The sequence below is a fragment of the Hordeum vulgare genome, chromosome 4H, assembly GCF_904849725.1.
Source record: "Hordeum vulgare subsp. vulgare chromosome 4H, MorexV3_pseudomolecules_assembly, whole genome shotgun sequence".
Classification (NCBI taxonomy): domain Eukaryota; kingdom Viridiplantae; phylum Streptophyta; class Magnoliopsida; order Poales; family Poaceae; genus Hordeum; species Hordeum vulgare.
The window spans coordinates 7,861,110-7,876,393 of record NC_058521.1 but is presented as its reverse complement, the minus strand read 5'-3'; the positions used below and the strand labels follow the sequence as shown (position 1 = coordinate 7,876,393).

The window sequence follows — 15,284 nt, the reverse complement described above, 5'->3', positions numbered from 1 at the left end:
TAACTTTACCCCGGGGTTCCCTGAACGTTCGAATCCCATCGAGACCAAAAATCAGTGAGTAATAGTATAGAAAACTGGCCAGAATAGGCTAAATCTGTGAGTTTTGATGAGTATTCACTACTACGGAAAAGCTTATAGGTAGCCGCTTACTAGTAGCGCGGGTTTACACCCCTTGCTACTGCTACTTACTAGTAGTGCGGGTTTATACACATCGCTACTACTAAGTTGATAGTAGTAGCGCGGGTATTTACCCCTCGCTACTTCTAAGTGATCTCAACCGTGCCCCCCCCGGGACATGCAATAGTAGTAGCGCGTGGTATAAACCGGCGCTACTACTAAGTTGATAGTAGTAGCGCGTGTTTATTTCTCACGCTACTACTAAGTGGCCTTTGGTATGCCCCCCGAGCTCCTCCCCCAAATCCCTCCTCTCTCATGTCACTCTCCCCCAAATCCCGTCGCCACTCTGCTCCGCTGCACCGAGCCTCCTCCCCGCCCTCACACTGCGCCTGCGGGTCGCCGGAGTCACCCGACGGCCGATCTCACGAGCGCCCAGCAAGCCACGCCCGACTCGCCTTCCTCCTCTCCTGGCAGACCGCCCCGCCGAGTGCCCGCCAGCACAACCCCGACCACCCCAAGGACCTCAAGGTCGGAGCCCTCTTCTCCTCATCTCTCTCCCGTAATTCCCCTTATCTCTCTAATCTCCCTTTTCTCTCCGTTTGAATAAATTGTAGGAGACAGTCGTGGCCATCCCCGAGCTCCGTGTCGCCGCTCCTCCTGTCGGGCCTCGCCGACCGCCGCCTCCGCCGGAGCACCACCATAGGTGAGCTCCCCGTCGGCCTCTTCCTCCTGCTTCTCATTTCCTTCTCCCTCTCATGGTATCTGCTCTCTCGTTTCTCCATGGACAGGAGCTTGCAGCCTGTCGCTGTCACCCCAAGATGCCGGTGGTCGCCGCCGTTGACGTGCAGCGCCGGAGATGGACGAATCCGGCTGCTCCCCTTCAGATTCCGTCGACCCACGACCCCCCTCCCCGAGCCACCGTCAGATCTGGTCTATCGCTGCCAGTCTATGCCACCGTTAACCCCTGCATCGACGGATCGAATCATTGCAGCCATTGACAACACGCACGGGATCGAGAATTTTTTTTGTTTTTGAAATTAATAGTAGTAACGTGGGAATAGAGTAGGTGCTACTTCTATTTAGCAGTACCGCGTCTACAACCAACGCTACTCCTATCACAGCTAGCAGTAGCGCGGGTAAAACATGCGTTACTACTAAAACTTAGTTGTAGCGCCCTAGCAGTAGCACAAGACCCCGCGCTACTAGTAGGCTAAAACCAGCGCTACTAGTAGCATTTTTCCTACCAGTGACCCCATAACCGAACCCGGGGTCCCTCGAACGTTCGGATCATAGCGGAAACCAAAATCGATGAGTAGTAGCATAGAAAACTAGCCAGAATAGGCCAAACTACAAGTTTTGATGAGTTTCCCGTAATCAGAACCCGTGGTTTCGCGAATGTTCGGTTCGCCCCGAGACCTAAAAATCAGTGAGTAACAGTATCGAATACTGGCCACAACAGGCCAAAGCTGTGAGTTTTGACGAGTTCCCCATAACCGGACCACATAGTTCCCCGAACGTTCAAATCGCAGCGGGGACCAAAATCAGTGAGTAAGAAAACTAGCCAGAATAGGCCAAACATGTGAGTTTTGACGAGTTCCCAGTAACCATACCCCGGGGTTCCCCGAACGTTCGAATCGCGACGAGACACAAAATCAATGAGTAATAGCATAGACAACTGGCGAGAATAGGCCAAAGCTGTGAGTTTTGATGAGTTCCTCGTAATCGGAACTCGTGGTTTCCCGAACGTTTGGATCGCCCCGAGACCCAAAATCAGTGAGTAATACTATTGAATATTGACTACAACAGGCCAAAGTTGTGAGTTTTGACGAGTTCCCCTTAATCGTGCCCTAGGGTTCTCCGAATATTCGAATCACGGTAAGACAAAATCAGTGAGTAATAGTATAGAAAACTGGCTAGAATATGCAGAAGTCGTTTGTTTTGACGAGGTCCCCGTAACAGGACTCCGGTGTTCCTCAGACGTTCGAATCGCAGCGGGGCCCAAAATTAGTGAGTAATAGTATAGAAAACTGGCCAGAATAGGCCAAATCTATGAGTTTTGGCGAGGTCCCCGTAGACGGACCCCGAAGTTCCCCGAACATTCGGATCGTAGTGGACCCAAAATGAGTGAGTAATAGTATAGAAAATTGGTCAGAATAGGCCGAAACAGTGAGTTTTGATGAGTTCACCGTAACCGGTCCCCAGGTTCCCCCAACGTTCGGATCACCCCGAGACCCAAAATTAGTGAGTAATAGTATATAAAACTGACCAGAATAGACCAAACCTATGAGTTTTGGTGAGGTCCCTTTAAGCGGACCCCGAAGTTCCCCGGACGTTTGGATCATAGAGGGGACCCAATGTTAGTGAGTAATAGTATAGAAAACTGACGAGAATATGCCAAATCTATGAGTTTGACGAGCTCCCCGTATTCGGAGCCCGGGGTTCCCCACACCTCCGGATCACAGTGGGATGGAAAATCAGTGAGTAATAGTATAAAAAATTGGCCATAATAGGCCAAATCTACGAGCTTGGATAAGTACCCGTAACCGGTCCCGAAGGTTCCCCGAACGTTCGAATCGCAGAGGGACCCAAAATGAGTAAGTGATAGTATATAAAACTGGCGAGAATAAGCCAAATCTGTATTTTTGACGAGTTCCTCATAACCGGACCCCAAGGTTCCTCAAAGGTTCGGAACGTCCTAGGTTCCAAAATCAGTAAGAAATAGTATTGAATACTGGCCAGAACAGACCAAAGCTGTGAGATTTTACGAGTTCCCCAAAACCGTACCCGAGAGTTCCCCGAACGTTCGGATCGCAGCGGGACCCAAAATCAGTGAGTAAGTGAACCGACCAGAATAGCCCAAATCTGCGAGGTTTGACGAGTCCCCGTAACCCTACCCCAAGGTTCCCCAAATGTTCGAATCGCAGCGAGACCAAAAATCAATGTGCAATAGTATAGAAAATTGCCCAGAATAGGCGAAAGTTGTGAGTTTTGACGAGTTCCACGTAACCGGACCCCGGTGTTCCCCGGACGTTCAAATCGCAGCGGGACCCAAAATCAGTGAGTAGTATAGAAAACCAGCCACAATAGGCCAAATTTCTGAGTTTTTACGAGTTTCCCCGTAACCGGACCCGGGGTTTCACGGACGTCTGAATCACGGCGAGACTCCAAATCAATGAGTAATAGTATAAAAAAAACAAGGCAGAATAGGCCAAATCTATGAGTATTGACGAGTTTCCCCTAAACGGACGTTGAAGCTCCCTGGATGTTCGAATCGCAGTGGGACACAAAATCAGTGACTAATAGTATAGAGAACTTGCAGAACAGGCCAAAACTGTGAGTTTTAACAAGTTCCTCGTAACCGAACCCCGGGGTTCCACGAACGTCCGGGTCGCCCCGATACTCAAAATCAATGAGTAATAGTATAGAAAAGTGGCTAGAATAGGCCAAATGTGTGAGTTTTCACGAGTACCCCATAACTGAATCCAGGGATCCCACGAACGTTCAGATCGTAGCAGGACCGAAAATCAATGAGTAATAGTATACAAAACTGGCCAGAATAGGCCTAACTGTGAGTTTAATTGAGTTTTCCATGACCGGAATCTATCGTTGCCCGAACGTTCAAATCGACCTCGGATCCAAAATCAGTGAGTAATAGTATTGAATACTGGCCAGAACAAGCCAAAGCTGTGAGTTTTGATGAGTTCCACGTAACCGGATCCCGTGGTTCACGGACGTCCGGGTTGGTCAGGGACTCAAAATCAATGAGTAATAGTATAGAAAACCAGAATAGACCAGATCTATGAGTTTTGGCGAGGTCCCCGTAAGCAGACCCAAGAGTTCTCCGGACGTTTGGATCGAAGTGGGACCGAAAATCAGTGAGCAATATGTTAAGTCACATTAGAAAAATGATGCTTCTAAGGGACTTGTAATTGTGGCATAGTACAGAAAAATACGCATCTTCCTCTTACAAAAGATAGTTTGGAGTTATGCAATTATAAAATATTTTGGGCCAAGCAAGCAGTTTTTAAATATGTTCTTGAATTCACATTTAAAGTTTGAAAAGGGCAAAAATATTAATATCCAAAGCAGCATAAAGTAAATAAATTGATGGAGCAGCATGCAATTGTTCCAGACCTCGAAAATAAATAGGATGTGAGGGCATATAGCCATACAGATTAAACAAGCAATTGTATACAAGTTAACACCTCAACTTGTGAAGAATCCCTTTGTATGGAACTTCAAAGGTTAAATGGAACGGTGAAAACTAGAGCGACGGTATCAGAGAAAAATTGTGCATAGCTTGGCTTTGTGGGAATTCAAGACAAACACCCAACCAGCACAATCACATCGGAGGGCAGACCCGAAATCCACTATCATCTAAGAAAGACCCCAGCCACCAGCAACAGCTTTCTGAAGTGTTTTACCCACAATTATCTCGACAATTGGCGTCTGTCATGGTATTTTGGTTGCGTCATGTAATTCACAACCAAAAAGTGGAGTGGCAACTGGCAAGTAATAAATCGACTAAGAAACATGTGTCTCACACATCAGAAGGTAAAAGTATAATCATGTTTTTTGCCGATGCAATGGCATCCAAGGATAGACATATGGGCTTTTATGGTTGATAACAGATATATCACAAGCTTATAATGTGTTATTCACCATGCTTGCGCAGCTGACAGGTGTGCGCTGATTTGCCACATTTCTCCAGTATGCCTAACTGCGGTCATGAACTAAGCAGCAGATCAAACAAGTATGAAATGCCTTAACTTCTGGGAGGAGACTTGTTGTCATAAACCAGGCACGACTAGCAGTCCAGCACTAAAGTGCTGCCAAGTTTACAACGTAGATACACAGTTATGCATACACGAATGATTAAGTTGAAACCATCCAGGTGAAAAAAGTTTATGATGTACTTGAAAATGTTTGACCCTCACAATGGGAACAACCAAAAGAATATTTTCACAAGCAGTACCTTAGTCACTCCAAAACATAATTCTTAGTAGGCACATTTCACATAAACAAGTCAAAAAGAGTTTAGCTGGTGCTTTTGTTCTGAAATGACAAGTGGCATGTACAAACCATTCCAATCTGTTAGTCTAGTTACATCTTCTACTATGCTACAGAAATATGTACATGGATAGGGGTAAAAAGGTAAAATTACACCGGGCATTGTGAATGCTTTGCAAGATGTAATGGGATTCCTCCAAAAAAAATGTGATGGGCTTATGAAGTTGGACTAAACTAGCCACACGTATGACTAAATTTTATGTGTTCCATGATGACTAAATTTTATGTGTTCCATGATAACACTATGACTGTAAATATTCTCTCCTCTTGGAGAAATGCCAATATGTATGCTGGTTCAAGAAATCGTGTACATTACCATGTTGCGTCAGAGAAGGAAACATGCATATCCAGTGGGTGCGCTCCACACATTCAGGAAAACTTGGTCCCTCGATTCCCAGAATGTCGAGGGTTGAATGTATCCTGGGAAACATGAAAATAGAAATGCACACTCCCTTCGCAGGCATTATCCTGTTCAGGTTCAAAGGGACTTTCTCAGCCCATATCGCAACGATCCAGGCTAAGGGGCCTTCAGATCGTTGGGAATACAAGCACCCCTGGTGCAACTTTCATCACTAGCAATCCCATAATGATATGCAAAGACAAGTACTTGTAACATAAGAAACACAATATAGAGTTCACTTTTATTACAACCCATAATCCATAATGACATTAAAAACTGACGCTAAGCAGCAGTAGCTTTATTGAGGCATATATCCTGCTTACCACCTCCTAACAAAAGATGGTAGAAGTGCTGCTGGCAAACGGCCTGGCCATCAAATCTGCATCACCTCGATCAGACGGCTGCCAAGGACATCTGCACAAAGTTTGTATTTCTGAATTCAGAGATTACATTAGAGAGATACAAAACCTTGTCCATTTCACAATGCTACAGCATACAAGTCAACAACAATCATGGTTTGTTAACTGCCCTAAGCTTACAAGGGGAAAAAGGTCACTTCGATAGAATTACATTATGATGTCAACGTAATTGGTTGGAATTTAATGAATGGATCATTCAACCACATTATCGTGCTACTAATGTTTGCTTAATTCAACCATGCTAAAACACAGTTTGTTTAATTCGACACTGACTTTTTAAAAGAAGACAAAGTTTGCTGAGTGCTGGAAAAGTTTCACTCTATGCAAAGGAAACTAATCACATTGCATAACATCACAATGTAGTACTATGATCAAGCAGATCATGCAATGCGATTACAATATGTTCTAACTGATGGTATCATCCTTGGTTAGAATTATTACCTAGAGGATAAAAAACATATGTGCCTCCAAATTTAAACTGTGCTTCATTTTCTGAAATATTTCATATGTAGGGGGAATAGCTGCATTGTTAAAGTATTATTATCATGTATAGATTCCCAAAGGGGGGGGGGGGGTTATGAGCGTCCTCTTCCTACTTGCAAGACAATTTTTACAAGATACACAATAAACTGACCTTATTTTTGAACTACGTAGCTTTCTGGCACATAGATCTCCCCTCCAGCTTCACCATGTTGTTCGCCACTAATTGTTTTTCTTGCAGCCAAAAATTCAGCACTCATATCACTCATTCCTTGCCTCACAGCTTCCTCTACTGTCCCGTAACCATGTTCATCAGCATATTTTCTAATATCCTCCGTGATTTTCATCGAGCAAAACTTGGGACCACACATGGAGCAGAAATGTGCTACTTTGGCACCATCAGATGGTAGTGTTTCATCATGGAAAGACATTGCAGTAACTGGATCCAGGGATAAAGCAAATTGGTCCAACCATCTAAACTCAAACCTTGCCTTGCTTAGTGCATCATCCCATGCTTGTGCATAGGGGTGACGCTTTGCCAAATCAGCAGCATGAGCAGCGATTTTGTAGGATATCACACCTGTCTTAACATCATCCCTGTTAGGCAACCCAAGGTGCTCCTTTGGTGTTACATAACAAAGAAGTGCGGTGCCAAGAGCCCCAATGTTGGCAGCACCAATGGCTGAGGTGATGTGATCATAACCAGGTGCAATATCAGTTGTCAATGGACCCAGCGTATAGAAAGGTGCTTCGTTGCACCACTCCAGCTGTTTCTCCATATTTTCAGGAATTTTATGCATCGGAATATGCCCAGGACCTTCATTCATCACCTAGAAGTTAAGAAGTGTAAACATCAGAAAGACAACTCCCAAGTTTCAACTATTGAATATCATAGTAGCAGATAGAAACAATTCATCAAGCAGAGCATAATACAGTTACAAGTTCAAGTGTCAGAGTTCAACTGTCGAGTCACTAGGGCACAAAAAAAAGGATTCAGCACTTAAAGCACTTTACAATCAATATTTCGAACATTATATCTTTTCACGTGTTGGTTTCTGACAACTAATCTCTATGCAAGCTTATTCACTAAGATAAGCTACGATGCACTGTAGATCAATATGGTCATATATATACAATGTTCCAAAAATAATTGACCCATTAGGAACCGGTGCAGAAATCTTGTTTTTAACTGATGAAACATGCAGGAATGTTGGATGATAAACAGCTAACATATATCCTAATAAAAGTGTTCTTTTGCATTTACTATATAATCTGTCGATCTTCAATCTTATGCATAAACCAAGCTAACATAGTTAATAATCTTGTCAGTAGCATTTATATTGAAGGTTGATTACTCAAAACTTATTTAGAACGTCCTGTTATTGATTCTTGCATGTTGCAATAAAAACAAACATAAACCATGACTGTACATATTAGAATATTGATACTGTAAAGGAAACAACTCCATGTTCAACTTCATTCCTATTATTCTCACCTGTACATCTTTCTCCCATGCTCGGCGAGTTAGTTCCCCTTGAGTCAGCAGTTCTGCAAACTGAGCGCTATCATTAGCATCATAAATAGAACCAGGCCTCAGGCCATCACCAATTGATAATGCCACATCATACTGGTTACATATGTCAAGAATGTCATCCCAATGCTCATAAGCAAAGTTCTCCTTGTGATACGTTAAACACCATTTTGCATGGATTGATCCACCACGAGAAACTATGCCAGTCATTCTCTTTGCTGTGAGAGGAATATAACGAAGCAACACACCAGCATGGATGGTGAAATAGTCAACACCCTGCTCGGCTTGTTCAATTAAAGTCTCCCTAAAGACTTCCCAGCTCAGATCTTCAGCAATACCATTAACTTTCTCAAGTGCTTGGTAAATAGGAACAGTTCCAATAGGAACCGAAGAGTTACGAATAATCCATTCCCGGGTCTCATGGATATGGCGCCCTGTTGAAAGGTCCATGACTGTATCTGCTCCCCACATTGTGGCCCACTGGAGCTTGTGGACTTCCTCCTCAATGGAGCTCACAACAGCTGAATTCCCAATGTTTGCATTCACCTTTACAAGGAAGTTTCTTCCAACAATCATGGGTTCCAATTCCAGGTGCCTCTTGTTGGAAGGGATAATGGCTCGTCCACGGGCGACTTCTGACCGGACAAATTCAGGAGCAAGGTTCTCACGTTTGGCACAGTACAACATCTCCTCTGTTATGATTCCCTGCTTAGCATAGTACATTTGGGTGTATCGAGGACTACCCAATTTCTCCCTCCTGTCAATCCATTCCTTTCTTATCTTTGGGAGTCCTGTAAAAGTTCAATGCATACTTATTACAAACAAACTTATATGTCTTGAATTTTAAACTTGACACAATTTATTCAAAAGTTTAAAACTTCTTCAAAAAGTTTGACAAAAAAACTATATTTTATTAATTTGGACGAATGAAATAATTATATTTCTATTATTATGCTATACCTAACTTTCCGATGGACCTAATACATTTCCATGGATTTCTTCTAGAACACTTTAACTCAGAATATACAGGGGAGAACTACTTTTTTCTGAAGGAGCATGGGTAATCTCTCCACAAAGCACAGCGAATGTGCTTACTAGGGTAAACTTAAGAATGAGACAGTCTGAAATAATACAACTAAGAAAACATCAGAAGAATATCTGTAGAGATATCCGGTATATGATCATACCCTCCGTACGGAATTACTTGTCGGAGAAATGGAGAAAAATAGATGTATATAGAACTAAAAATACGTCTAGATACATCCATTTCCCCGACAAGTATTTCCGGACGGAGGGAGTATTTTCCAAGTCCAAAATCAACCTTCAACTCCAAAACCAGGCATTGAATACCATCCGACTGTTGAAACAATGAAAGTCTCCATTATTTGACTATAATATGGACTTATTAACACAAAACAAGGGATAAATTGGATCAACTGAAGGCAACAACAAAAATATGTAGTTCCATCCAAGTTCATACCGAACAGCTGATCTAGACTTTATGGCTTATTAGTACAAAGCAGTCTACATGGTTCAGGACAGAGAATATGACAAGAGAGATAAGGCTAGTGAGTTACCAAGCCTTGGGCTTATGTTTTGTGGACCACTGGTGTCATATGTATCAAAATGCCCGCTATCTCCGGTCAAATGGACTCTCCGAAATGGAACCTTCAGGGCATGACCTGATTCCTCATGAACAACTTCACTGCAGAGCATAACCATGGCAAATATAAGATAAAACTGATACATTAGAGCAAAACAAAATCGGCACTCCCAGTACAGTTTCTAGGTGAAGCAAAAGCAGGAAGCATGCCTGCATTCTTTGGTGCTCCGTGGGAAGCAGTCTTCAAATGCTGGGAGCGGCAGAAATTCTGGAGCAGCGGGATCAACTGTATGTTTAGATTGCCTGGGTTTTGCTGGCTCTGCTACTGACTGATCAGTCACTGAGACTGCCCTAGGCCTTGAACAGGTGAGGCTGGCATTCCTGTCCTGCACATCCTGAGGGCGCGAAATGCCACCGAAACCAGGCAAAAGTGCAGTCTTAGGGAACTTCATGGTGTTGCAGCCATTATTCATAGCCATCAGTGACGAGAAGGACGGTTGCAGCGCAGCCATTTCCTGTTCAAGGTGCAGATTAGTAGATGCAGGCAGGCAATATGTTGCAATAGATCAGTAGATATCACCAACTAAATTAATAGTGTCCCTGAGGTATCCCCTTCGTATCCCGGCCATTTACTATTTTCTTTCCTTTTCTTAATTCAGAAGAAAAGGGATACACCAGAGGATACGCGTATCCCCGGCGTATCGGGGGCGTATCCCGGCTCTGGCCGCGTATCCTGCACCGATTCGGCAAAGAGGTGCCGTATCCCTGCAGCAAATGCCAAAGATTGCAGCAGTGCAGCGCTGATGTGTCTATTCAGCTTTGATGCGTTTTGTGCTCTTCTGGAAGAAAACTTTGATGCGTTCTAACTAACGACACGCAGAGGCTAGCTGTGCCTGAACCATACGTTCCTGTAATACTGCCTACTTTGGCCCGTTTCTGCGACTACACAGTCACTAATCTCCGTTTCATCATGGACGATTCGAAATGGATGGATTGAACTGATGCATACTACGTACAAACGAAGACGCGCTCATAATTCGCTTAGAACAGTCGTAATCCCAGCCCAGCAAGAACTGGAGCCGTCTCCCACAAATTCAGCACGCACGCACTCTCGAGTCTCAACCGGGGAAGGGAGGAGCCTCACCTGAGAAACGGCGGGTCCGGCGAGCGGCGCGGGAGGGCGGCCGGAAGCGTCGCTGACAGTGAGAGAGAGGGGGAGCGGATGGGATGGGAGTACGCACCTGGTCAGTGATGCGGCCGAGAGCGCGATTTTTTATAGAGGGTGCGGCGGATCCCGGAGCACGGGTGGCCACAGCTTGCCGCGGAGAAGGACAAGCGGCAACCGGACGTGGAGGGTGGCGGAGTGGGGGCCAAAAATTATGGGAAAACGACGGCAACAGTGGCGGGCGGAGAGCCAGATATTTCCCGCCCGCCGGAGATATTTTCCCCGCGGCGCGCGCGACAAGCGCGTCCACCTCCGCGGAAAAGCCGGCCATGACGCCTCAGCGGACGCAGAATCGCGGCCGGATCGGCGGAACAGCCTGGCTGACGGCGAGGGCGGGCGGGTGAGGGGGGTCGCCGGAGGGATCGGCGCACGGCCGCTGCTCTACAGTGCGGGCAAGGCGGAGGCGGCGACGGTCCAATGCGGGCGGCCCGGCGGGGGGGTCGTGGGAGACGGCGAGGGGCTTCCTTCGCCGCGGGCCGCTTGCCAGCCTGCTTTAGAGCGGGACCTCTTACTGAACGCATTTTGCCTTCAATAGCGATCATACGCGGCAAGACACAGCCCGTTATAAACGGACCCGGCATATTTATTAATCGGGTCGGGCCGCGCCTTCAGGCCAGGTACGGCCCGATTATTAAACGGGTCGGCATTTCGGCACGATTAACACGCTGGACCGCATATTTTTAGCCTTATGCTCTTACTTTTGACATATTGGGTCATGTATTATATATCTCTCCCTAATAATAAAGCAAATACGGATTTTAGTCGTCCGTCTTGAAAATTACCCCTAAAGTTTGTATAAATTACCCATCATGCCACCGGTAAGTAATTAAAAACGTTTCACAACGCGAAAAATCTTGGACTAGGCCGGCCCATGTAAATACCTCCTATATTACGCTCTGCATGCTCGGAGAATTTCCAGCACACCATATGCGCCGGCCCATGCACAGGCGCCAGCTTTTAGTTCCGTTTATTTATTTATTTTCAGTTCCGTTTTATTTTTTTATTTTAAATAATTTAAAACTTCAAATAATCTTTAATATTTTAATAAACTGAAAATCACAAATCAACATATTTAAAAAATTAAAATGTTTGTGACTTCAAAAACTGCTCGGAGTTTTATGAAAAATGCTCGCATATACAATAAAATGTTTGCAATTTTAGAAAAATGTTTGTACAATAAGAAAAGTCCATGATCTCAAATACAATTCCATGTAATAAAAATTATTAAAGCATTTAACAAAATGATTTCTAATTCAAAATATGTTAATGTATTTAAAAAATGTCTTAAAATTTTAAAAATAGCTAATGCCTGTTTTGATAGTTTCTTTTTTTATTTAAAATTTCCGTTCCATTTTTGTTTACTTAAAATTTAAATAATTTAGAATTACAAAAACTTTCGCACATTAAAAAATAAGAATTTTGATTTAAAATGCTGACGAATTTTTATTTTGAATTAAAAATAGGGTTCAAAAAAAGCGCTGGATTTTTATATTTTTTTGCAAATTCCAAAACAACGTCCATGAATTTAATAAATATATTACTGATTTATAAAAATGTTGGTTTATTCAGAAAAACTTCATGCGTTTCAAAAAATGTTTGAGAATTTAAATTAAAATCCTCCAACATCAAAAATTATGTTCGTCTTTTCTTGAATTGGTCGCCAATTCGAAATAAAATATTTAAACCCGTTCAAAATATAAAAAATATTCACGATTTTTACTAAATGTTTGTAAATTGTAAAAAATGTTCTCAATTTTAAAATTGTTCTCATATTTGTAAAACTGTTCACAAAAATCTAATGTATGTAGTTAAACATTAATGCTTCTAAGTCTTTATGACAATATACATGTGTAAATTTTAAAGAATTAACTGTTGGATGGATCGGATTATTATTGTATGTTTTCTAAGAAAAAATCTTGAAATTCAGAATAAATCTTTGAGTTACCAAGATTTTTGACAACCATGATATATATTTTTTGAAAATGTAAAGATTGCTTCAACTTGTGAATAAATTTAAAATAAGAAACATTTTCTTACATTTGTGCACAAAATTTCTAAATCAAGCGATGATATGTGAACATAATGTGATCACCATCATTGGAGATTATGTTTTTTTTCTTCCGTGGCAACGCACGGGCCCTTTTGCTACTATATATTAAAAAATCTAAAAATACATTAAAAAAGTCGTGTCGTGTCGGTCCGCGTGCCCAGATTTCAGGTTCAGGCACGGCCCAAGGCGTGCTGCGTGCCTGGCACGGACCCATTTAAGTTGTGTCGCGCCTGGACATGGCTGGTCGTGCTGGCGGGCTCGCGGGCTGGCCTATTTAGCCTGGCCTATTTGGCCAGCTATAACAGCGATGGCTTCACACAGGAGGGGTGAAGTGACTGGGCCGCCGTCGCTAGCGAAGCGACTGGGCCGGCCAGTTAATCAGTTCAGTTTTCTTCCTTTTTTAGTTATTTCCCATTTTTATTTTTATTTTCTCTTCTTCCTTATTTTCTTTTTTGTTTCTCTTTCTCTTTTTTCTAAAAGGTTACATTTTTGTTTTTTTGAATTTATGAAACTTAAACGAGTAAAATGCATCAGCCGTCCCTCAACTTGCTGGCAAGGACCAAAACAGTTCATATACTCTGAAAGTCATCCAGTACGATCCCTAAACTTGAAAATATGATGTCGGTACGGTCCTGAAACTTGTGGAACCAGTCCTGGGCTATGCACCCTCTTACTACTTGCGTACGTCGTGGTCCACGTTAGTTATGCACGAGTTCGCCAGCAACCGCTAACAATCCTTTGTGTTCTTGCGTTAGACCCCCCGGATCTGCCTAGGGACGGCGGATGAGCGAAGCAGCTCGCCGCCGCATCTGCCGGCACTGCTCTGCTGTATAGATGGATCCCCCGATACAACGGCTGGACAAGGTTGCGGCTCCAACGTACGGTAACTCAAAATTATCCAAGTGCGGCATGTTTTTTGTTAAGATCGACTCATTCCCAAGTGGATTAAGCAATGATTTCTGCTTCCCCTATGGTCTGTTGTTCGATTCATGGAATTTCATACGCATTACGCCAGGGTTTATTGAATATAGGGTTACTAAAAGTGAGCGCTCGCCATGTTTGATCATGCTCTTTTTCAAGTGAGCGACTGACTTGCTTAATTATGCTCGGTTTCAGGAAAAAACAACCCTTTTCTCACTCATGGGAGGCTGCAAGGCAACAAGCTTGGGACATGCAGAATAACTAAGTGCATGCATTTTTTTAATGGAGGTAAAAGATTTGCTTCATGCATTAATTAAGAAGAAGTTAAGAGTTGCTTTTACAACCAAAAGCAAAAAAGATCATTACAAAGCCATTACTCTCGCGGTAGGATCATGCTCAAGTGCTTAGCGCCAGCCGTAACCTATAGCATTGCCTCGTTCTTGATGTTGGAGAGGAGGACGGACGGCGGCGAGTACTTGTGCCTGAATACTCTAGCATTCCGCTCACCCCAAACTGTCTAGGAGACAAGCATTTATAATCTGTCAAAAATCAGTATTGCACAAGTGCATGCAGATACAAGTTGGTCTCAAAAATCATTATTGTACATGTATTCACGGTCTCAATTCATATATTTAATCTAACAGATGCAAGATGGCTAGGCGTCGAGGTTGCCGCCGTCGACATCGACATAGATATCTGTCACGGTGGCGCCGCCCATCGTGCTCGATGATGGGGCATCGTGGGGGTGGATTGGAGTACTTGGTGGATTCAATTTGTGAAGCTAGGGATTGCGGCTTGGTTTCGGGATTTTGACCAGGAGACGACTAGATTTTCTGACTGCGGTCCCTCTTTGCTCACATGGCTGACGTGGACGTGGCAGCGTACACGAGCATACCTAACTCAGGACTGGTTGCACGAGTTTCATGACCGTATTAACATCATATTCACAAGTTTAGGGATTGTATTGGATCAGTTTCACAGTTTAGGGACCGATGTTGGTCCTTGCCAGCAAGTTGAGGGATGATTGATGCATTTTACTCAATTTAAACAGTCTTTGTATTTAAGAATAAAATTTATAAATGGAAATCTTTTTGTCTTTCTGAAAAAAATTATAAGAACACAAATAAATTTAAAAACAGGAGCATTTTTAAAACTTAGAACAATTATTTTAGATAAGAACATTTTCTGAAATTTGTAAATATTTTTTAAATCGGGAACATTTTTTCAACTTATGTACACTTTTTGAAACACGGTCATTTTTTAGAAAATGAAAAACATTTTTCAAATTCTGGAATATTTTTTGAAATTCTGGAACATTTTTCCAAAATTCTGAATATTTTTACAAATTCCGGAATATTTGTTTGAAAAATATGAAACATTTTTTCAAATTTCGAAACATTTTTTCAAAATTTGGGAACATTTTTTAAATTCCGAAAACATCTTTTAAATTCCGTAACTTTTTCAAATT

The 15,284-nt window shown here is 42.9% G+C and overlaps 1 protein-coding gene across 4 annotated transcripts; it reads right to left on the bottom strand.

Moving 5' to 3' along the window:
• Nucleotides 1-5,135: 5,135 nt before the first annotated feature.
• LOC123447067 (phosphomethylpyrimidine synthase, chloroplastic) lies at nucleotides 5,136-10,911 on the bottom strand. Of its 4 annotated transcripts, none has more exons than XR_006631469.1 (7): nucleotides 10,765-10,874; nucleotides 9,831-10,135; nucleotides 9,595-9,722; nucleotides 7,982-8,808; nucleotides 6,641-7,316; nucleotides 5,911-6,001; nucleotides 5,136-5,741 (listed from the first exon to the last, which is right to left on the bottom strand). XR_006631469.1 is itself a non-coding variant. In XM_045123631.1 (6 exons), the coding sequence occupies exons 2-5, from the start codon at nucleotides 10,130-10,132 to the stop codon at nucleotides 6,642-6,644; spliced, it is 1,932 nt and encodes a 643-aa protein (XP_044979566.1). In that variant the 5' UTR covers nucleotides 10,133-10,135; nucleotides 10,765-10,911; the 3' UTR covers nucleotides 5,798-6,001; nucleotide 6,641. The 4 variants fall into 4 exon arrangements, 2 of the variants coding, with proteins under 2 accessions (XP_044979566.1, XP_044979567.1); XR_006631468.1 differs by having other exon boundaries at nucleotides 5,136-5,713; XM_045123631.1 differs by lacking the exon at nucleotides 5,136-5,741 and having other exon boundaries at nucleotides 5,798-6,001; nucleotides 10,765-10,911.
• Between the last annotated feature and the right edge of the window lie 4,373 nt (nucleotides 10,912-15,284).

Bases quoted from the DNA above. Each gene is read 5' to 3' on its own strand.
- LOC123447067 (XM_045123631.1), bottom strand. From the start codon at position 10,132: ATGGCTGCGCTGCAACCGTCCTTCTCGTCACTGATGGCTATGAATAAT. The intron at 8,809-9,594 runs GTAACTCACTAG...GAACTTTTACAG, and splicing joins AAACATAAGCCCAAGGCTTG to GACTCCCAAAGATAAGAAAG. The intron at 7,317-7,981 runs GTGAGAATAATA...CTTAACTTCTAG, and splicing joins CATGGGAGAAAGATGTACAG to GTGATGAATGAAGGTCCTGG.